Here is a 20,814-nt window from a genome sequence, read left to right as displayed (position 1 = left end):
TGATGTAAATTTTTTTTTTCACTAACATCAGTAAAACACAAAAATTATCAACTGCCATTTGCCGAGATGACGATCACCTTGGTTAATAGCATCATGTTTATTGCTGGAACCGATGGTCAGAAATAATAAATTTTTTTTCTAAAACTGAGAGAGAGAAACTTTAGAGAAAGTAATTATAGAATTATTTAGTCTATACGAGCTTACTACATTTTCTGAGTTCGGTGTTATATTTATTAATGCGGGTGGCGCATCTTACATCAAGAATTTCCCACTTGCTTCTTAGCAAACTTGCGAATCTTTAGCTAAAAGCGAGTCACTACTTCATCTGTAGTTGGATTGCTTGTTGAATTATTAGAGAGAAAAAGCTGCTTTCATTTTTCAACAAAAACGTTCACCAACTATCGGCTTGATCGCGAAGTTAACTTAAGTTACTTTTCTCACCTCTTCCCCGACTTCAGCAAGTAATGTACGCTTGGTAGGCAAAACCGTAGAACATGGGCTGGCTACAAATTTCAATATTTCTGTATTTGAGGTCATACATAGTTGAATAGGCAGAAAAGTTTCTTGTAGATAATAAGCAAAGTTTTCTACTTTCCTCGCACTATTTCTGTGCCAACTTCTGGACCTGTCTCTTTAACGACTAATACGGTTGCTTAAGATATTTGAAAGCTCTCCATAAGTAATATTCATCAGACATGCGTAAAATGATGCCCATTAAAAAATTATTAATTGTTCATTTCTTATCGCAACTAGACGTAAGCTCACATTCTTTTCTTAATTTCTTAATTTCTTAATCTTTTCTTGTTTCTTATAATTTCCCTCATTTCAAGGCTACCGTGTTTATTGCAATGTCTAGGCTCTTCAAAATTTCTGTCAGCCGATATAAAACTAGCTTAGTGACTAACATTTGCAAAATCTTTTACCGCGTCGTCAATTTCAAAAGAGCTTTGCAAACTCCGATTAAAGTGTAAATGATGGTCGATCAGTCTTTCAGGAATCAAACATTATGAAGCGTCCAATTAACAGATCGACTTTACAAAGTTTGTTTAATTGTTAACTGACAAAATAATGTTCGAATCACTTATCAATAATTTTAACAATATAGAATTCCAGAACAGAACTGAATTAGTTTAGGTGCATGTACCTTCTGGATGGCTTTAGACCAGCAATGATTTTTTTCATACCAACTTTTTTTACTATAACGAGTTTAGTTTTTTGTTATATAATTTTGAATATAATTCGACTCAATTCGATAATTAATTGAAGAGAACTGAAAACATTTAAAGTTAAATGAACATAATTCCAATGAGGATTTGTTTTCTAGCATGATATAAATAAAAAAACTGATTGCGGATGGTAAGGCATAAAGGCTAGAAAATGCAATAAAGACTTCTTGTTTTCAGATACTTCATAAGTAATTGAAAATGGTCGGATAGAAACTGTTTTTCACGATTCATATGTACTGTATCAGGACATTCAAGCCGTGGAATCCGTCATTCAAAAATTTTTGGAAAACTGTGGTAGCTGCCACATCTTTGACAGAAAAAACTCTTTCGAATTCGTGAGACGATCAATAATTTTAAGAAGATTTCGCTTATTTTCTGACAGTAGAATTAATCAGTAAAAAGTATGTCCATGTGGATGTCTACTCCGTTCAATAGGAAAGACGTCAACGGTTGTGATGTGTAATTTTAGCCAACTGACATTGCTGGAAATTTCTATACTATTTGTTGATGTTATGATACACGGACGGCCAAACAAAAGGTGAAGATATTAGTTTTTATGTAGCCCGGATCCCAGGAATTGACAAACCATGAAGCAACCTAAAAATAGTTTTTTTAAAGCTTGGCCTGAGAAAAGGTCCCCCAAATTTTCAAATATTTTGATCATAATTTATGCAAGTGCGCCATTTCTGGATTTGTATTTTGATAATAATTTATGCAAATGCGCCGTTTCTGGATTGTATTTTGATTATAATTTATGCAAGTGCGCCGTTTCTGGATTGTATTTTGATTATAATTTATGCAAGTGCGCCGTTTCTAGATTATATCTTGATCATAATTCATGCAAGTGTGCCGTTTGGAGAATATGTTGTATGTTGTATAAAGTGGGAATGTTAAGCGAATAGAAACGTCAAACCAAAGGAAGGAAATTCTATGTTACAACAGCACAACAGCAGTAATTCTTTTACCTTCAATAAGCGTTTTTTTATGCATTCTCCATCGAACTTCGAAGATCGATAACATTGTCGATGCACACAAAAAACACGCACCGAAACGGAAAAGGGCGAAAAAGAGCAAAGATACGACAAATCGAATAAGAAACCAATTGCATCAAAACTCTAATAACGATAAAAATTGACAAGGTTGATACAATAACTGCATTATATATCTGAGCTTCAATCGAACATAAGCTGAATATGATTTATTAAATTTTATATATTATGATGTTATATAAATATATATAAGTTACAAGTTAATTCGAATTAAGTTACTTTTACGGGTGGAATACTTTTGAAGAGAAACAAAAAATTCTATGGATAATTACTCCAACTCTCCTTCTGGTATGACTTTTTTTTTGTGTAAATTGGCAAATAAGTGTATATTTTGTTTTGGTTTCATATTCTTATGTGGAACCTAATTTTCATTGAACTTTTTTGGTCTTTTTGTTTTTCTTTTTTAATTTGTTTTTTTGTTATGTTATCTTCTCCCCTTAAATACTAAAACGCAACGTTGTGTTGACGTGTTGTATCAAGTGTGAATGTTTAGCGAATACCTTTTTTCGGTTTGTTTAAAAGAAAGGAATTATAAAAATTTCTCCGGCTATTCCAAACAAAATTGTTAACAAACAAATTTCGTCTCTGACCTCTAAGGGATAACTCCACATTGTTTACCTTATAGATAAGGGGCAACCATATCCTAGAAATTCACATAGCTACGTTCAGGCTTTGAATAAAGCTGTCGATTTAAAAGATGAAGACGTGGATTTTAAATTAATGCCTACGGTGGATGAATTTAATTAGAATAGTTTTTATAAGAGGTTTCTTCCGTTGGTAAAAGATAAAGATATGGAAAGTTTTCCACCTGTTGTTCCAGAAAAATCGCGCGAGATGTTGGCTGATCGTAAAGTAAAACAAAGTTTCGCCAGACATTCTTTGGGACAATTCAAATTATCTTTGGCTCCTGATCTGGCTCTTTCGGCGCAATATTTTAATTATTGCCAAAAAGATATAACATTCTACAAAATGTTAAGTAAGAAAAATCGTTTCGAAAAGTAATGAGCTCGCGTACAGTTAATATAACCAATGTTTGGTATGAAGTACGTTTACAAATCTCCCATACTCACCGCCATTAGAATTAATCATTGGCGACCTATGCTCTTATTTATAAAAAAAGGAGTGGCAAGAAATTTATCGTTCAGTGACGTCCATCATTATTAATTTCGCAGTCTCCCAGTTTCTGGCTATAAATTAGACAGAAAATTTCTGTGCATGTCTGCCTCGGCTTTTATATACTAATTGTTTTTTCTGTACCATGTTTTTTGTTAAGCTAACTTTGGAATCCCTACTGTTATCATATATTTGTAATGATACGGATATAAGTTGCAAAATTGGAAAGCAAAAGTAGCCCTGTAATAATATTCCGCTATTGCAGTAGAGTTGTTCGCATTGTTTAAACTAGCTTTAGCCAAATTGATCCAATGCTTAAGCTTTCCAAAAGTAAAAGCAACTTATGCACTTGATTGACCGACTGACTACAATATTTATTGTTTGCTTTTAAGTAGTGTCTGTTATTTAATAATATTTACTTTGTAGGAGGAATTATATTGAAGTGTGAAAAACCTTTTAACATTATATGACCTAGGATCGCATCGTTGAAATTTTAAAGTGACGATATTATCTGTGACTCTTTAGTTGATTTATCGAACTCGCGAAATACATTTGCCAGTGGTTTAGTAAAAAAGAATGCGTACTCGACACTACCTTTTTTAAGCATTCTCTTGGTCCCAAGAGCCCAATTAATATCTAAAAAACTAAATCATTTTCCATTATTTGTTATTAACAAACACTGTTTCTGGATTATAGATCGCTAGTTAAAGATAGTTATCGATAACTTTACATTCATGACTTTAAAGACAACTTGAAATGGCAACCTTGTATCGTTTTTTGTCGTTCGTAAAAGCGACTTGCAGACGTATTGAGATTCTCTTTATTTGAACGGTAGCAGCTTAGTAAAAAATAAATTAGTAACTATGAATTCACCACCTGTTTTTATAGATTTGTCTATGGACGAACAGGTATATATGGAGTATCAACTAAAAAATTTTGTTTTCGAAGATTTTAATTGAATTTGAGGTTATATCAGTTCTGACGATTGCAATGATTTTCAATTTCTCCTTGCAGGTTCAGGAGTTGAGGAAATATTTCAAGAATTTAGGTGCAGAAATATCTTCTGAGAAGTCTAATAAAGGAGTAGAAGACGACTTACACAAAATAATTGGAGTTTGTGACGTGTGTTTTAAAGATGGTGAACCCAATCAAATCGATTGTATTTTAAATAGCATTGTTTCCATAATGATTACGGTAATATAAATATGATGAATAAAGAACTTTAATTGCAGTAAGATTACTTCACTTTGCAGATTCCCTTAGATCGTGGAGAGAATATCATATTGGCTTATTGTGAAAAAATGACTAAAGCCCCCAATGTACCTTTAACAAAGGTGTGTTTGCAGTCTTTGTGGCGCCTTTTCAATAATTTGGATACAGCATCACCTTTACGTTATCACGTATATTATCACTTAGTCCAAGTAGCGAAACAGTGCGATCAAGTATTGGAAGTTTTCACTGGAGTTGAACAGTTAAAAAGTCAATTTGCGAATTGCCCACCATCGGCGGAGCAAATGCAAAAGCTTTATCGCTTGTTACACGATGTTACTAAAGACACGAACCTTGAATTGTCTTCAAAAGTGATGATAGAATTATTAGGAACCTACACAGCCGATAATGCTTGTGTTGCTCGAGAAGATGCTATGAAATGTATAGTAACTGCTTTGGCCGATCCTAATACATTTCTTTTAGATCCTTTGCTAGCTTTGAAGCCAGTACGTTTCTTAGAAGGCGATTTGATACACGACTTGCTCTCGATTTTTGTGTCTGAGAAATTGCCTGCTTATATACAATTCTACGAGGACCACCGGGAATTTGTCAATTCGCAAGGACTTAATCATGAACAAAATATGAAGAAAATGCGCTTGTTGACTTTTATGCAATTAGCTGAAAGTAATCCAGAAATGACTTTTGATACACTCACAAAGGAATTGCAAATTAGTGAAGACGAGGTAGAACCTTTCGTTATTGAAGTACTCAAAACCAAATTGGTGCGAGCACGTCTTGATCAGGCCAATCGCAGAGTCCACATTTCCTCTACTATGCATCGCACATTCGGTGCACCGCAATGGGAGCAATTAAGAGATCTTTTACAGTCATGGAAAGAAAATTTGAGTGTTGTCCGCGACGGTTTAACTCAAGTGTCAGCAGCTCAGTTAGAGCTAGCGCGAAATCAAAAATTGGTGCATTAGATTTCATGTAGTTTTATGAGATTTCATATATGTAATATCTATATAAATAATGGATGAATTTTTTACGATAAACAAAATAAAAGCTTATTCTACTAATTGGTATAATACTTTGATACTGGCAATGATAAGTAGGCACGAAATATTTCTCCTAAATGCCTTTAAAGTTCCTCATGCAATTTTGTATGTTGCTTCTCCTTCTCCTTTGGAAATGCCCAGAAGTACGACGGAAAGCCGTTCACATCTCGCTCTCTTTTAACAAAGGCTGAGAAAGAGGATATACAATTCCCGATGAAATGATTAGAAAGGCCCAAAATCGTTAGGTCTAAATGTGGGTTGTCTTTTGGATAACGATAAGCAGTGACATTCATACGTTGCAATGCCATATTTAAGTCCTTTATCATGGGATTGGCATCTGAAGCCACAAAAATTGATCGCACCTCATTTTTAGGATAAGATTGCTTTACATTTTTCAGTAGGCGTTTAATTTGGCGAATAATAAGCTCTTTCGAAGGTATGCATAATTCCGGGTACAAATTGCCACGCTCGTTATTATATCCTAAACACTGTGGTGAAGCAAATAGTTGCTGATTGTCTCGGACGTGATCGCACGCTCTCACCCAATCAATGCCTAGAAATTGAACAGAGAGAAATTTGAGTTCGATTTTGTTAAAGTGTGAGAAATTAGAGTTCGGTTCTGTTACCATTGCGTAAATGTACACCTATAAAAGCTCCCTTGGGCATGGTCCTAATAAATTGCCGGGCATCGTCTTGAAACTTTCTATTCCACTTTAGGTATTTATGTAAATGACGATTATCTTGTTGCACAGGAAAGCTTGCAGGCGCACCAGTGAAAGCTAAAACTGGCCATCTTTGAGGTGGATACTGCGCATTCCACTTATCTGCTATATTGCTGTGATGAATATCGAAATGCAAAGGTCCATAAAATTCAGAATTTGAAAAGTTTACACCGAACGTATCCCAAAATGGCCCGAATGGATTACCTTCCTTTAATTGTTTAAAATTAAAATAAATTTAAACTGATATGTTTAAATTTACAATTTACAATACCTTTGCGTGGCAATCTGCTTTATTGGCGTCTTCCAAATATATACTTTTGCGTTCCATATAACAAAATGAAATGCGTTTTTCTTCGGGCCAAAGTTTCGGGGCCAACTCGTTCATAAAATCTTCCATTAATATAACGCGATGGTATTCTTTTATAGGATGCAGAGTAAAATAACTATCAAATCGAACTTGTTTGGAGCGAGTTTCTCCTTTACGATATTCCACCCATGGGGGTACGATTAAAGTGCGATTTAAAGCTTTAGAAAAAGCCAGCGCACCCAAAAAGTGATCTGCCTGATTGCCAAATCGACCTAATAGAGGGACAGAAGTTTAAATTTATAATATGTAAAATTAAGTCTGTTACCACTCACCCATACAGGGGCAATAAGCTAAATAACCATTAGAATCCACAATAGGCTCGCCTGTAATGACCTGTAGACCTGTAAGAAACAGTATAAAGAGACCAAGCATTTTGTAGGTTTCTTCTTTTTAATACTTTTCATTCGCGGCTCTTCAAGTTGTTCACTGAAATTAGTTTTAAATAATTATTGTAGTAAAGACATATACGTTTAACCAACTAATTGCTTAAAATTGAAATTAATCCATCTTAATCCACACATTACCGTTGATTGTTAAATAACTTACTATTTTTTTTGCTTTATAAATTACTATTTAGATGCTTTTTAAAGCAAACAAAAAATACATTCCTGTTTTCTAAAAGATACGAAAAATCATGGTCACGAAGAGCTGTGATGTTCCTGAACTAAACATCAAGACCTCAATGGTAAAGGGAAAAATGTGTTTTTAATACAATATTTACGGCTTCTGAAAATGATGCTAAACAACAACAACAAGGTATCATAAAAAAGGCGAAGTGGAAGAAAAGCAAGATTTGTAGTATATGCATACATTGAACATGCATACGTAGAATTCACAAATTGTTAGCTTTACTTTAACAAAACATATGATTTCCTTAGTTTTTAAACAACAATAAGTAGAAATATTGTAAGGAAATTTCAGAGCTCATTTATAAAACATTTTTATTTCGCTACATAAACTACTGGCGCTTACTGTCTTTTCATCTACATATTTTTTAGTTTTTCTGCCTTGCTATAATTTTTATTCCAAGAATGCAAGACATCAGTTTGTTTATTATTGCCATAATTGTTTTGATTCCGTATGAATGGTTCAGGCTTTCTGCATGAGCCATAAACCAATTCTTTGCACGTATGTGTGGTTTTGATTTTCATAAAGAATGAAGTGCACGGAATTACAATATTATATAGAGCGCGTCGAAACTAAAATTGTTTAATTTCTATTTAAGATTGCATCACTTTGGCTTGGTTTTTAAGTACACACCAAAAAGGCGGAAAAAGCAATGAAACAGCGGAATAACGGAACATTGTCAGCTTATTTGCTATTTGGTAAAAACGGCTGAATACAAAATCGAAACAAATTTTCAGCAACGTGTTCGTTTGTATATGAGATTGCATCATTTTGCTTTATAAACAAAACATCTGTGGCTTAGTTTTACGTTTGGCTGAAAATTTTGTATCACGTTCGTAGACAGTTGAGATCAACTGTCTTAAGATTTAAAAAATTTTAATTTTTTAAAAATAATTCATTTCCATAAATTACTTACAAAGGTATTAGCTATTGTTTATAATCATCGCAACATCTACGCAATTGAATCGAAAAGAATGAATAAAAGAACGCAACCTACATGGCAAGCGCCAGATTGCGGGGAAGCACCAAAGTTGCGTTTGTACAACAGCCTGACAAGGCAAAAAGAAGTTTTTGTACCTTTGAATGGTAATATGGTGACTTGGTATAGCTGCGGGCCGACTGTGTACGATGCTTCCCATATGGGGCACGCTAGGTAATTCTAATAAACGTTCAATGTAGCATATTTTACAAATTCATTCCTTTTATAGATCCTACATATCTTTTGATATATTAAGACGCGTTTTATCTGAATACTTTGGCTTTAACATACACTACGTGATGAATATTACCGATATCGATGATAAGATCATTAAAAGAGCTCGGCAAAACTATCTCTTTGAACGTTATTCCAGTAGTGTGATGCAGGTGCCGCTAGATCAATTACTGGATGATCAGCGTTCGGTCTTGATGGCATTCCTAAATACTTGCGAAAAAAATACTGATCCTGACAAGAAAATCATGTTGAATAAGTTGTTGGATCGCATGAATAATGCTGTAGAATTATTGACAACAGCAGTAACTAACGGCAATGAAGAAGATATCGTAAGGGCTCGCGATTTGTACTTACGAGAAGCCAAAGAACCTATAGCAGATTGGTTGGACAAAAAGGAAGGTGCAACAATTAATGATAACAGCATATTTGAGGAGCTTCCTCGTTACTGGGAAGATCAATTTCACAACGATATGAATGCATTGAACGTGGGACGTTTTCATTCAAAATATATATGTTTATTTAATATTCTTACTAAGCAATATTAATGTCTTTTGCAGATTCTCCCACCAGATGTCTTAACTCGAGTGTCTGAATATGTACCTCAAATTATTGAATTTATACAAAAAATCATTAACAATAATTTAGCTTATGCAGTTAATGGATCAGTATACTTTGACGTAGATAGTTTTGATAAATGCGAAAAACACTTCTACGCTAAATTGGTGCCAGAGGCATATGGTGATACCAAATCACTGCAGGAGGGCGAAGGAGACCTCTTTGTGGGTGAAGACCGTTTAACGGAAAAACGCTCGCCTAACGATTTTGCTTTATGGAAAACTAGCAAAGGTGGCGAACCTTGGTGGGAAAGTCCCTGGGGCAAAGGACGACCTGGTTGGCACATCGAGTGTTCTGCTATGGCTTCAGATGTGTTCGGGCCAAAATTCGATATACACACGGGGGGCGTTGATCTTAAATTTCCTCACCACGACAACGAACTTGCGCAATCTGAAGCTGCATTCGATTCAAGCGAGTGGGTTAAGTATTTCTTACATACCGGTCACTTGACAATAGCCGGATGCAAAATGTCGAAATCCTTGAAAAATTTTGTCACCATTCAGCAAGCTTTACAACAACACTCACCTTGCCAATTACGCCTGGCGTTTTTGCTTCATTCATGGAAGGATACTTTGGATTATTCGCAAAACACTATGGCAATGGCTATACAATATGAACGCTTATTAAATGTAAGTATCTATAGATCGGGCGTTCCAAAAACTTCATTTACTATTCAGACAAATTACCATTAAATTCGTCAAATTTTAAGCCACTTTCAAGGAAGTAGTAAGGTATTAATTAACTTAGTAAAAGTGTACAATATGGTATGGAATATCATTAGGCATTCTAGAATTATTCCGATCTAAATGAACAAGGAGATTCCCCGAAATCATCTTATGAGCATTCGCTAATACGTCTTGATATAACTAATTTATACTGTTGATATCTACATAGGAATTGAAAATGTATATATCGGGGCATAGTGAGAGCTGCGTAGAAGCCTTTTAGTTTTATTGAGAACTCAAAGCTTTTCTCGAACAAAAATATATATGCTTTTTTAGAGGAAAGAAGGCAAATATGAAACTACAAAAGTGTCATTTTTACCTCATTTCAAAAGATAGCCTAGGGTAAGATATAAAAAGTAATCGGTTGAAATATGAGAATTTAAAATTGGGACGTCCTATATATATTTGTAAAATATTTCATTCTTGAGAGCATTAACTAAATGAAAATACTTCTTAGGAATTCTTCCTAAACGTAAAGGATCTCACTCGTCATTTAGTTTCTGGTGAACCCAGACGTCTTTTCGATGCATGGACCAAAACCGAGGCCGAGTTATTAACTAAGTACAATGTTACACGACAGCTGGTACATCAAGCTTTGTGTGGCAAGTCAAGCTGATATAAAAATTTAATGCATCAATGGTTAACATATTATTTTTTCGGTTCCATAGACAATGTGGATACTCGCAGTTCACTAGATGCCGTAAGAGATTTGGTTTCGTCTGCTAATATTTACATTCGTGATAATAAACTTAAATTAAATAGCCTATTGTTACGGAAAATAGCACTCTATATCACAGATTTATTGCATATATTCGGGGCAATAACGGGACCTAGAGGAGCAATTGGTTTCACTGTACGGGATTTATCAAGCGGCCACATAGATGTGGAAAGTACTGTTCTTCCTTACGTAGAAGCTGCAGCTGAATTTAGAAAGCAAATACGAGTTCAAGCCAAAACTTTAAAAGCACTAGAAATTTTAAAATTATGTGATGAACTAAGAGACAATGTTCTACCGCAATTGGGCGTACGTCTCGAAGATAAGGATGAGGGAGGGTACGCCGTGAAATTGGTGGATCGTTACACTTTATTGCGCGAGCAGGAAGCAAAAGAAGCCGCGCCAGCCGAGCGTTTAGCAAAAAAGGAATGTAAGAAACATGTTGCAGCCGGAAAGGCAGATGTTAAGGAGAACAAGGAAAAGGTTAATCCAAAGGAAATGTTCCTCAAAGCAACCGATAAATATTCACGATTTGATGAAAACGTAAGTATGACATAAGAAAGCAAATTGTCAATCACAGTGCTTGAAATCCTTGTGTTCCTCCTAAATTTTAGGGCTTACCAACCCATGATAAAGATGGCAACAAGATTAGCGCAAACCACTTGAAAAAGTTACAGAAATTGCAAGTTCAACAAGAGCAACGTCATAAAGCATACTTGGATTCTTTAGTTAACGCTTGATAAAATTAATTTTCTTTTGTCAGTTTTGCATTTTGTATATTTCCACCATTTTTTTTTTGTTTAAATAAAATAAAAGTGAAATAAAGCAATCAATATTTGGAAGAGCATAACTATTTTGTTTGAACTTTCCAAAAACATAGTTTTCGATCACAAGCAGCTGCTACATAAGGCAAGCGTTGATGCCAAGACAAACCAGCGCATGATTTTAAAGGAGCCTCGATCAACGGCACTGTGGAATTAGCAGTGAAGATTTTAAGTGTTATGTCTGGTCTGCCGATACTGGCCGTTACATTCTCAGAACTAGGAGAAATACGCAAACATCGCCCCCCATCCTCATGTACCGGTTTCACGTTTGTTGGCGACCAAGGTCTCCGCGACATGTCGAACGTTACAATTTCACCTCCAGATAAGGCAGTAATAATGTGATAATTATTTAGAGCCCAATCAGCAGTCAATAATGGAATTTTTGGACATTCAACAGATATGACAGACTGCTGTGAACGTACATTGTACATATGTATGACACCCTTTTTTTCGGCTACCATCACCTTATTTGGGTCGTCGGGATGCCACTTTACCGACATACCAGCCGATGACAAACAAAATGTAATGATGTTATCATAGTTTGATTCAGAACACCAGATTTTGCACGAATTGTCATCACTTACTGATGCCAAAAATTCGCATTCATTACTCCAGCTAATCTCGTTAACATAGTTGGTATGACCTTTTAATGTTTGTACTGTGTCTGAATTTTGAAGATCTGTACGAAATATTCGAAGCAAGAAATCTGAGCCTGCTGCACAGAATGTTACATTTTTTGGTATAATCATAAGTGATGTATCGGGGGTAAAACACAAAGCATGGCAACGGGTTTCATGGTAAATATCTTTTACTTTCTCCCAAAAAAATGATTCACTTTCCGTTTCTTCCTGTTTAAAGGAAAAGAGATAAACAATTTGCCTCTGAAAAACAATCCTATGTCATAGTTACCGGGAAGCGCACAAAGCCTAATATAAGCTTTTCATGTGCTGCAATGCACAGAAGCGAAGTGGCAAATTGACTGGAACACATTTCAAAGCAAGTTATTTGCTCTAGAAAATTAAAAACATGTTTAGGGGCTGTAAAGCTACGCATTTTAACTATTTTAACTGTATGTAAATATAACTTTTAATGTTCCAAGTGCAATCCAAAAATTTAAAAATGATAATATTGCCTATACTTATATTATGCATAAGCTAGTCTCTTTGAAAAAGGGGTAGTCTGTAGGAATAAATTATTGCTGTAAAAAATGCTTGCGGGCAATCATGTAAGCAGGCGGCAATCGCCGAGAGAATCTGATTACGTTGGCAAATTTGCCGTCGATTGTTGCCAAATTCGCTCTCTCAGGCACGTCAAATCCGTCGGCAGTAAAATGGCTGTCACTGGAAACAAATTTGCTGTACCATTAAACATAAACTTTGCAAAGTTTTTCTTCTTCTTCTTATATTTTCAGAGAGTCAACAGTAGATGATACGCTGCACTGTAAAAAAAACTCGGGGTGAACAAGAAAGTTCATGTATAACAATGAACATTTCTTTAAAAATTATTTTGATCATAATTCGTGCAAGTTAGCATATATAGTACAAGTATGGCGGCGCACTTTTTTTGTTGTATATCGCAATTTCTCTGCACACAATCTGTATGTTTATACGGAATACCCTTACTTTACTTATATTTATTTAATCTTACTTCATACGAAATAGTTTGAGCAACCATACGTAACCCCCCGAACAAAGCGTAATTAGGATTAGAAGACCATCCTGCTACTATTACTTTATATATTCCTAATCTTGTAAAATATAAAAAAGAATTAAACCTAAATTAAAAGAGAATAATTCAACAAATATAGGTATACATAACCAAACTAACAAAGAAAAAATAGGAGAAACATAATAACAAGTATAATTAGACATTAAAGAATAAGTTTGTTCTTTCGTAAATAATTTAATAGCATCTTTGAAAGGGGATGCGGCAAATATCAACTTCTTTGTTTGGAACGTAGTAAAGATGAAGGTTTGTTTTGGTATATTTTTTATCTTATTCTATCTTCATATTTCGGTATTTATTTTATTATATCTTCACAATCAGTGCATTTAATTGAAGGTATTATAAATTTTTGCGTGTTAAACGCCTGCCGCGTTTTTTTCTTCTAATTTTTTTTTTTAATTTTTGTGTGTTACACGTCCGCCGTATCTAAAGTCCTAAGCAAAGTTACCATAAATCACTCTTTCAAAGTTGTGTTGGTAAAAAAAAAGCTGGAAAAGAAAAATGTAAATGGCTACTATAAAATGAATTATTAATTCAAAATTTTAAAAATAAATAAACTGTGTTCGAAGTCACATTTGTAAAGAAAAAGAAAAAAAAAGTATTGCAGATCGAATATGATTACTTTAATATTCAAATTAATTTATTATGTACCATTGTCGCCAATTTTCCAATACTTTTCGTCAATTATTCCATTACAATGTATTGATAATTGAGAGTGCCGCAAAAATTGAAAGCCAAGCTGACGTTTGTTACCACATATAGCAAGGTTACAAAATTAAATGGAAAAGAAAATTATGTAAGGTGTGTATTAGGCTATAAAATGGCATTTTAATTGCAATGTTAAAATGGTCATAATCGATTTACAGGAAATTTACATTTAATTTCTTTGGGCTTGTAAAAAATCCTTGTAAATTTATGTGATGAAATATATGTGCTTCCTGCTCGAAGATTATAATATTGCATCAGTTTTTACCAGCTGGTGGCACGAAATGAAAATAATTAACGGCGCTAAGGAAAACTCCCTACAGGCGAGTAGAAATGAAATTTTCTCATATTAAGTATTTGAAAAAATAACAGCAAAATGCTATGTTTTTCAAGAACTGTCATCAAGGGAAGAAGTCATGGAAGTGTTCAACTGCGGTTAGTGAAGAGGAGTTATTATTATTTATCTTCTAGTAACTTTTCGCCCTAAGGATAACAATATGAATAGTCTCAAGTGTCTTCTGTTTATTTGTGTAAATTTATTTTTATAATCAAAAATTGTGATTTCAGCATAGCTTCAAAAGAACAAATGGAACAAAATAATCGCCAAAGTGAGGAAGTGGCACTGGCCAGAGAGGTTGCAAATCTAGAAATAAATGTTTATATTTATGTAAATAAAAAATAGGTGCTAATACACTAACCTTCAGATTATTTACTATCGTTTGCAAACAATAGGAACAATTCATTTACATATTGAGTTCTGTTAATAAATAATTGGTGTAAGTTTTATTGATGAATAGATCAGGGATTTGGAGGGAACCAATTTCCTTTTGACGACAGCATTGTATTTATTTTTCGTTAAGATTTTGTTGGCATTTTGATTATCATCCTTGGTCGAAAATGCAGACGTGTTCCCCAGTGGAGGGAAATTGCCGTCATAAGTGTTGTCATCGAGACATTCGGAATAATTTTCGGAAAAATTCTCTTTGACCTCTTTATACGAAAGATTTTTAATCGCAATTATCCTGTTGATGTTTAATTCAATTTCCCTATTCAAATATTTAAAATCTTTTTTTTTTTTTTTTTTTTTTTTTTCACTAACACCGGTAAACACAAAAATTATCCAGCTGCCGTTTGCGGAGATGACGTGTTGTGTCAAGTGTGAATGACGTTTAAGAGCACATTTGGCGACAATTGCTAACAAATTTACTTACATGATTGGTGTTTATTAGTGACTGTCGCCGTCGCCTGCCCACATTCCCCTCCCCTCCATGCAAAATTTCATTTGTACAAACAAAATGTATTTTTGAGGACTGGCAACTCAGTACTTTTGCACGTGCATTAGTTTGTTTTCTTCTTCGTTTCCAAAACAAAATTTTTCGTTTCGGTTGCTATATTTATATAAAAACTTGTAGAACGAAAGTGAGTTATTTAAATTATAAGACACATATCTCTTTGGCTTAGTTAAGCTTAAGCTGCAAAAAAAGGGTTATTAAAAAGATTTATAAAATGAAGTTTTCATACAAGGTAATATTTAATGTAAACGAATTCCATTATTTTAAAGTTCTTACAAGCAATTGGCCCTTTAATACAGTTTTCTAATTTATTGGGCACAATATATCGTTGTGGAAATCTTGTTTTTACTCCCGACGGTAATTCAATTATTAGTCCCGTTGGTAATCGTTTGACCATTTATGATTTAAAAAAGTGAGTACATCTATACTAAGGAATTTCTACTTTGGCATAAAATATATTTCTGTTTATAGCAATAAAGCTCGTACTTTAGATGTGGAATCACGTTTCAATTATACAGCTATAGCATTGTCACCAGATGGGAGTTTACTGTTGGCTGCAAATGAACACGGTCAGGCGCAATTAATTAGTATGATTTCCTGTATGGTTATCCATCAGCACAAATTTAAAGACAAGGTGCAATATATTGCATTTAGTCCCAGCGGCGCCTTTTTCGCTGTGGCTATGCAAAATTTGGTGTTAGTATTTAAATCTCCAGGAGAATTGACAGGCGAATATAATCCGTTTGTGCTGGAACGTACCTATCTCGGAGGCTACGATGACGTCAGCTACTTGGACTGGTCGTCAGATTCTAGATTTTTATTAGTAGGTTGCCGCGACAGCACCACTAAAGTGATAGGAAGACATTATATGAAAAATTTTCGTACGTTTATATTGAGTGGGCATACAGATGCAATAGTATCTTGTTTTTTCGAAGCAAACAGCTTGCATGCTAACACTATTAGTCGTAACGGTCAGTTATGTTTGTGGGAATGTAGTTTAACTCTGTCAGATTTCAACGACGAAGAGAAACAATCACCTATTGAACAGAAAAGGACAAAAATTGATGGCGATAATTCCGATGAAGAATCTGAAGATGAAATTGAGGAAACTGTGGAAAAAAGAATTGAAAATGTAGACTCTCTGACAGAGAACATAGTAGACGAGAATGAGCACAACGACAATGAGGGTGAAAAGAAATGTCATCCGTTTTATTATAAAAAGTTGGCCCGTCATTACTTAGCTGACGAACCTCGCAAAGAACAACGTGATGTTGTGCTAACAGCCGCTTATTATAATAAGCGTATTAAAATTCTGGTGGTTGGTTTCAGTAACGGCTCATTTTATTTGTATGAGCTTCCCGATGTGAATATGATACATTCGTTGACAATATCCGATTATGCAATTTCGACAGCGTTATTTAATAGTACCGGTGATTGGGTAGCTTTGGCATCCAAAGAATTAGGGCAGCTGCTTGTGTGGGAGTGGCAGTCTGAACAGTACATAATGAAACAACAAGGACACAGCAGTGAAATGATCTGCATTAGCTATTCTCCAGATGGCCAGTACATAGCTACCGGAGGAGAAGATTCTAAGGTTAAGTTATGGAATACGCAAAGTGGTTTTTGCTTTGTAACATTTACCGAACACACGAGTGCCATCACAGCAGTGCAATTCAGTCGTAGTAAAAAATTCCTCGTTAGCAGTTCTCTGGATGGCACGGTCAGAGCTTTTGATATCACACGGTACAATGGTCCAATATTGATGTTGATAAGCCATTTTATTTATGAAAATACCTTTATTACAGTTATCGCAATTTTCGTACATTCACTTCACCGAGGTTGATACAATTTTCATGCGTAGCTGTCGATTATTCGGATGAATTAATAGTAGCTGGCGGTCAAGATGTTTTCGAAATATACTTGTGGTCGATTAAATTGGGCACTTTATTGGAGGTTATAAGCGGTCATGAAGCTCCTGTGTCTTCATTAGCTTTTGCACCTGTGCCTACCAGTTCTACATTGGTTTCAGGATCTTGGGATAAAACTATAAAAATATGGAATTGTTTAGAAACTAAATCTGAACATGAAACCATAGATTTGTTGCATGATGTTACCTGTGTCTGTTTCAACCCAAACGGCGAGCATGTAAAATAATAAAATAATTAGCTGTCAAAACCATTTTCATTAACGAATAATTTTTTAAAGGTGGCTGTGGCTACTTTGAATGCTGGTATTACTGTATTTGATGTTAAAACTGCCACTCAAATAAGCAGTATCGAAGGACGTAAAGATTTGGCAAGCGGTCGCTTAGAAACTGATATTATAACAGCGAAAAGAAATCAATTGGGCCGGTAAGATAGACTGTTTTTGACTATAATTTTCTATCATCCGTAAATAAAGTTTTCTATTTTTAGATATTTTTCCACAATAGAATACTCAGTTGATGGCGAGTGTATTTTGGCCGCAGGTCGTTCCCATGCTATTTGCATATATCACGTTAAAGAAGGAATTTTACTTAAAAAGTTTGAAATAACACAAAATCGAAGTTTCGATGGTTTGAATGTAAGTACACAGTAAGCGTTTGTGTCTCAATTCTCACATATCTTCTCGGTTAAAGGAATATATAAACCGCCGGAATATGACTGAGTTCGGTAATATGGCTTTGATAGAGCAGCGTGAAGAAACTGAAGGTGGAAAAGTGGCGATACGTTTGCCAGGTGTTCAAAAAGGCGATATGGCTGCGCGTCATTTCAAGCCTGAAGTTAAAGTATTTTCGGTTAAATTTTCACCTACTGGTCAATCATTTGCTGCTGCCTGCACTGAAGGACTTTGTATATATTCTTTAGATAAAGGTCCATTCAAGAGTAAAATTGCCTTTCAAGTCCCTGTATGACATTTTATTACTATTGTAGGTGTTGTTTTCGATCCATTTAATTTATCATTGGAAGTTACGCCGAAAGCTGTTAAAGACGCCGTCAAAAATGGTGAATTCTCAAAAGCATTAATAATGGCTTTAAAATTAAATGAAACAAATTTAATCATGTTTTCACTAGAATCAATACCATTTGAAGATGGTAAGTTGGATTTACAAAAAAAATTTTTAAAAAAATGAAAAATTAGTATAGAAATTCCTAACAAAATCAGTCAATTTTAAGCAATACGATAATGGTTTTAACAGAGCAGAGTTTTTTATGGCAAACGTAGATTTTTATAATTCCAGCGAACAACACTTTTCGGATAGATTTAGTCATATCGAGTACAGTAAATGAACAGCTAAAACGGATTTATTTATTTTTTTTTTTTAAATTTCGAATATCTTTGGACCAGGCTAACGTGTTGATTGAAATGGCTGATTGATTACCATTTTTATATTTTTTGTTTTGAACATGAAGCGAGCTTGGACTAACTTAATGAGACATGGCTTATATCTCCACATTAACAAAAACTCCAGTAGTTATATGCGATCAGATTTAAAAATTACCAAAATCAGTCAGTTCTGAAAATTACCAAAATCAGTTGGGTGTGAAAATTACCAAAATCAGTCAAATATTTTGATATTTAAATATGTCGCTTTAAGTTTTAAGCTCATTAGAAGTGTTGCAGGTTAAGGCTATTTAAGTTATAAATTACTTCTATACGCTACACCTTTTGTGGTACAAGGCAATACCGAAAAAGATTTGAGAGAGTCTATGCCGAACGGTTCAGGCTCATTTTTCTATGCTTGTCCGCCTGTCCGTCTTTTTGTTATAGTCAACCTACAAGTGAAAATTTCCGAGATATATTAATGATATTTGATACACCTGAATGGTGTGGTCCAAGGTCGATCGCTTTAAAAATGGTTTGGATCTGAGCACTTTTTCGAGCACTTCCCGTGTAACAAGTTAATTCGAAAAATGTAGCAATATACGTTTTAAGCGAAGCGGTATGGGGTATTTAATAGTGGGCCATGTTCCACTATAGCGTATTTATCTATTTATTTATTTTTTTGAAGGTTTAGAAGGTTTATTTTAAAGATTTCATTTAGGGGAAAAAATTAATTAAAATTTAAAAATATGGGATAAGAAAAAATTGTTAGTTAAAAGACAGATTTTTTTTTTTAAATAAGCAATTTAGGTCCCCGAGGCGGGTATCATTTTTTAGAAATATCAACAAATATCGCTTGGCATGATACATATTTTATCATAAGCGTAGTTGCTCATGAGTCCATAAATTATTTTGATCTGCCAAGGATTAAAAGCCATTTTATATTTGGCAGGCGCAATTTTTTTAAATTTATCGTTTTTTTGCTGAACGATGAGTTTTCGAATTGCGCGTATTTGCTGCATTTGAAATATATTTGATAGACAAAATTGCACCATCAAGATGAAAGTTGTTTATGCAAACAAATTGTCAAGCACACGCAATATAAAGATTCGAAGATACTATTTTTAAAAAAAGTTTGTGTCCCAAAACATATTTGCGTGCTCAAATATTAATACTACCAAATACGCTGTAAATGGTTGTTGGTTGTCTTGGCGAGTTTTTGATGCAAAAGTAGGAATGGCGTGAATTGACGGTTGTTGTTGTATTATCATTATCATTAATACTTATTAGTATTTATTACTATTGATTACTAAACTAAACATTAGCTAACTAAACTTAATATTTATCAATATTTTCTGGCATTCTGCGCCATATACTTTTTCCACGATCTAATTGAAAACATTGGCTGATTTCCGTGAAGAATGTATAACTTAATTTCGTGGCGTCACTGAGTGTCTCGCTTAAAGCTACAATATTCTGTTTATTCCCCGTTGTTCCGTGTTCTATTGCAATGTAGTAAGTAATGCAGTATGGCGACTCCGACAATTTATATTAAAAGGGGTCCGTTTATCGGTGTAATTACAATGACTGCAAGTTTATGGTAGGGCACTTAATCTTGCCGAGACGTATTAATTAACCTTAGCACGCGTTTACAAAAGCATACCTTGTAAGTGATTTGATCTCTATTTCAGTGCAACTGGTAATTTCTGACATGCCCAACGAATATGCCCACCGTTTATTACCAATAATCGCTCGTTTATTACAAACATCACCACACATAGAATTCTACTTGGAATGGTCTTGCAAATTACTTTTGACTTTTGGCAATAAAGATGGAGTATTTCAACATTCTTCGTTACTAGCATTGCATGAGTCTCTATCTCATAAATATGAAGCCCTTAATAAAATGTAAGTTAAATTGTTACAACTTTGCATTTGTTATTTACAATTTTCATACCCATCACCGGAGGACGAGAGATATATTGATTTCTTAAAACGTTTTTTATAACATCCAGAAGGCAGCTTTAGAGGCTCCACAAACTATATATATATTCTTGATCATCATCATCAAATTTGATTTAAGCACCTACGTCTATCCGTCTGTAAGCATTCTCTTAGCCGCACAAACGAAGTTATCGAATTCAAATTTAGCAGAATCTTTGGAAATTCTTGCACGCAGATTGATATTGAAAATGGGCCAAATCGGCCGAAGGACATACTTATATTATATATACCACGTTGAAATGTAATATATAATCTTTTTTATATAAATGTATCAAAAATATAAATTCATCTCCCCTTGTACGTCTCCTGAATAGTTTTATAC

General features: G+C 34.3%; 5 protein-coding genes across 7 annotated transcripts in view; 3 read left to right on the top strand and 2 right to left on the bottom strand.

The window, feature by feature from the left end:
• Positions 1-4,177: 4,177 nt before the first annotated feature.
• LOC119641181 (eukaryotic translation initiation factor 3 subunit M) lies at positions 4,178-5,674 on the top strand. The gene is made up of 3 exons (XM_038039699.1): positions 4,178-4,296; positions 4,403-4,582; positions 4,642-5,674. Exons 1-3 carry the CDS (start codon positions 4,252-4,254, stop codon positions 5,578-5,580), a joined length of 1,164 nt encoding a protein of 387 aa, XP_037895627.1. The 5' UTR covers positions 4,178-4,251; the 3' UTR covers positions 5,581-5,674.
• A 47-nt stretch (positions 5,675-5,721) lies between these two features.
• LOC119641180 (GDP-fucose protein O-fucosyltransferase 1) lies at positions 5,722-7,570 on the bottom strand. 2 transcript variants are annotated; one of them, XM_038039697.1, is made up of 5 exons: positions 7,291-7,570; positions 7,017-7,170; positions 6,649-6,956; positions 6,282-6,585; positions 5,722-6,208 (listed from the first exon to the last, which is right to left on the bottom strand). In XM_038039697.1, the coding sequence occupies exons 2-5, from the start codon at positions 7,114-7,116 to the stop codon at positions 5,739-5,741; spliced, it is 1,182 nt and encodes a 393-aa protein (XP_037895625.1). In that variant the 5' UTR covers positions 7,117-7,170; positions 7,291-7,570; the 3' UTR covers positions 5,722-5,738. The 2 variants fall into 2 exon arrangements, with proteins under 2 accessions (XP_037895625.1, XP_037895626.1); XM_038039698.1 differs by lacking the exon at positions 7,291-7,570 and having other exon boundaries at positions 7,017-7,262.
• A 575-nt stretch (positions 7,571-8,145) lies between these two features.
• LOC119641178 (cysteine--tRNA ligase, cytoplasmic) lies at positions 8,146-11,489 on the top strand. The gene is made up of 6 exons (XM_038039696.1): positions 8,146-8,524; positions 8,580-9,069; positions 9,142-9,828; positions 10,382-10,526; positions 10,593-11,182; positions 11,254-11,489. The coding sequence occupies exons 1-6, from the start codon at positions 8,346-8,348 to the stop codon at positions 11,377-11,379; spliced, it is 2,217 nt and encodes a 738-aa protein (XP_037895624.1). The 5' UTR covers positions 8,146-8,345; the 3' UTR covers positions 11,380-11,489.
• On the bottom strand, positions 11,479-12,526 carry LOC119641182 (nucleoporin Nup37-like). Its single transcript, XM_038039700.1, has 2 exons — positions 12,373-12,526; positions 11,479-12,311 (listed from the first exon to the last, which is right to left on the bottom strand). The coding sequence occupies exons 1-2, from the start codon at positions 12,514-12,516 to the stop codon at positions 11,490-11,492; spliced, it is 966 nt and encodes a 321-aa protein (XP_037895628.1). The 5' UTR covers positions 12,517-12,526; the 3' UTR covers positions 11,479-11,489.
• Positions 12,527-15,269: 2,743 nt separating this feature from the next.
• The window catches only part of LOC119641265 (periodic tryptophan protein 2 homolog), a 6,291-nt gene continuing 746 nt past the window's right edge, over positions 15,270-20,814 (top strand). Inside the window, exons 1-10 of one of the 2 annotated variants that reach the window (XM_038039859.1) lie at positions 15,270-15,417; positions 15,485-15,597; positions 15,657-16,928; positions 16,991-17,330; positions 17,391-17,536; positions 17,600-17,747; positions 17,803-18,037; positions 18,098-18,259; positions 20,180-20,396; positions 20,504-20,562. In XM_038039859.1, the coding sequence (XP_037895787.1) occupies positions 15,400-15,417; positions 15,485-15,597; positions 15,657-16,928; positions 16,991-17,330; positions 17,391-17,536; positions 17,600-17,747; positions 17,803-18,037; positions 18,098-18,259; positions 20,180-20,396; positions 20,504-20,516 (2,664 nt within the window). In that variant the 5' untranslated portion in view covers positions 15,270-15,399 and the 3' untranslated portion in view covers positions 20,517-20,562. Of the gene's footprint in view, positions 15,418-15,484; positions 15,598-15,656; positions 16,929-16,990; positions 17,331-17,390; positions 17,537-17,599; positions 17,748-17,802; positions 18,038-18,097; positions 18,260-20,179; positions 20,397-20,503; positions 20,563-20,814 lie in introns of those variants that run through there. The other variant, XM_038039858.1, reaches the window with a different exon arrangement.

The sequence above is a fragment of the Glossina fuscipes genome, unplaced genomic scaffold (assembly GCF_014805625.2).
Source record: "Glossina fuscipes isolate IAEA_lab_2018 unplaced genomic scaffold, Yale_Gfus_2 147, whole genome shotgun sequence".
Classification (NCBI taxonomy): Eukaryota; Metazoa; Arthropoda; class Insecta; order Diptera; family Glossinidae; genus Glossina; species Glossina fuscipes.
Note: the sequence above shows the minus strand (reverse complement) of the source record. Positions and strands in the feature narration are given on the sequence as shown.

Coding starts and splice junctions, on each gene's coding strand:
- LOC119641181 (XM_038039699.1), top strand. CDS start 4,252: ATGAATTCACCACCTGTTTTTATAGATTTGTCTATGGACGAACAG. Junction 4,297..4,402: donor ATTTGTCTATGGACGAACAG/GTATATATGGAG, acceptor TTCTCCTTGCAG/GTTCAGGAGTTGAGGAAATA. Junction 4,583..4,641: donor TTGTTTCCATAATGATTACG/GTAATATAAATA, acceptor TTCACTTTGCAG/ATTCCCTTAGATCGTGGAGA.
- LOC119641180 (XM_038039697.1), bottom strand. CDS start 7,116: ATGCTTGGTCTCTTTATACTGTTTCTTACAGGTCTACAGGTCATTACA. Junction 6,957..7,016: donor AGCTTATTGCCCCTGTATGG/GTGAGTGGTAAC, acceptor TCCCTCTATTAG/GTCGATTTGGCAATCAGGCA. Junction 6,586..6,648: donor AAGCAGATTGCCACGCAAAG/GTATTGTAAATT, acceptor AAACAATTAAAG/GAAGGTAATCCATTCGGGCC.
- LOC119641178 (XM_038039696.1), top strand. CDS start 8,346: ATGAATAAAAGAACGCAACCTACATGGCAAGCGCCAGATTGCGGGGAA. Junction 8,525..8,579: donor TCCCATATGGGGCACGCTAG/GTAATTCTAATA, acceptor TTCCTTTTATAG/ATCCTACATATCTTTTGATA. Junction 10,527..10,592: donor GGTACATCAAGCTTTGTGTG/GCAAGTCAAGCT, acceptor TCGGTTCCATAG/ACAATGTGGATACTCGCAGT.
- LOC119641182 (XM_038039700.1), bottom strand. CDS start 12,516: ATGCGTAGCTTTACAGCCCCTAAACATGTTTTTAATTTTCTAGAGCAA. Junction 12,312..12,372: donor TAGGCTTTGTGCGCTTCCCG/GTAACTATGACA, acceptor TCCTTTAAACAG/GAAGAAACGGAAAGTGAATC.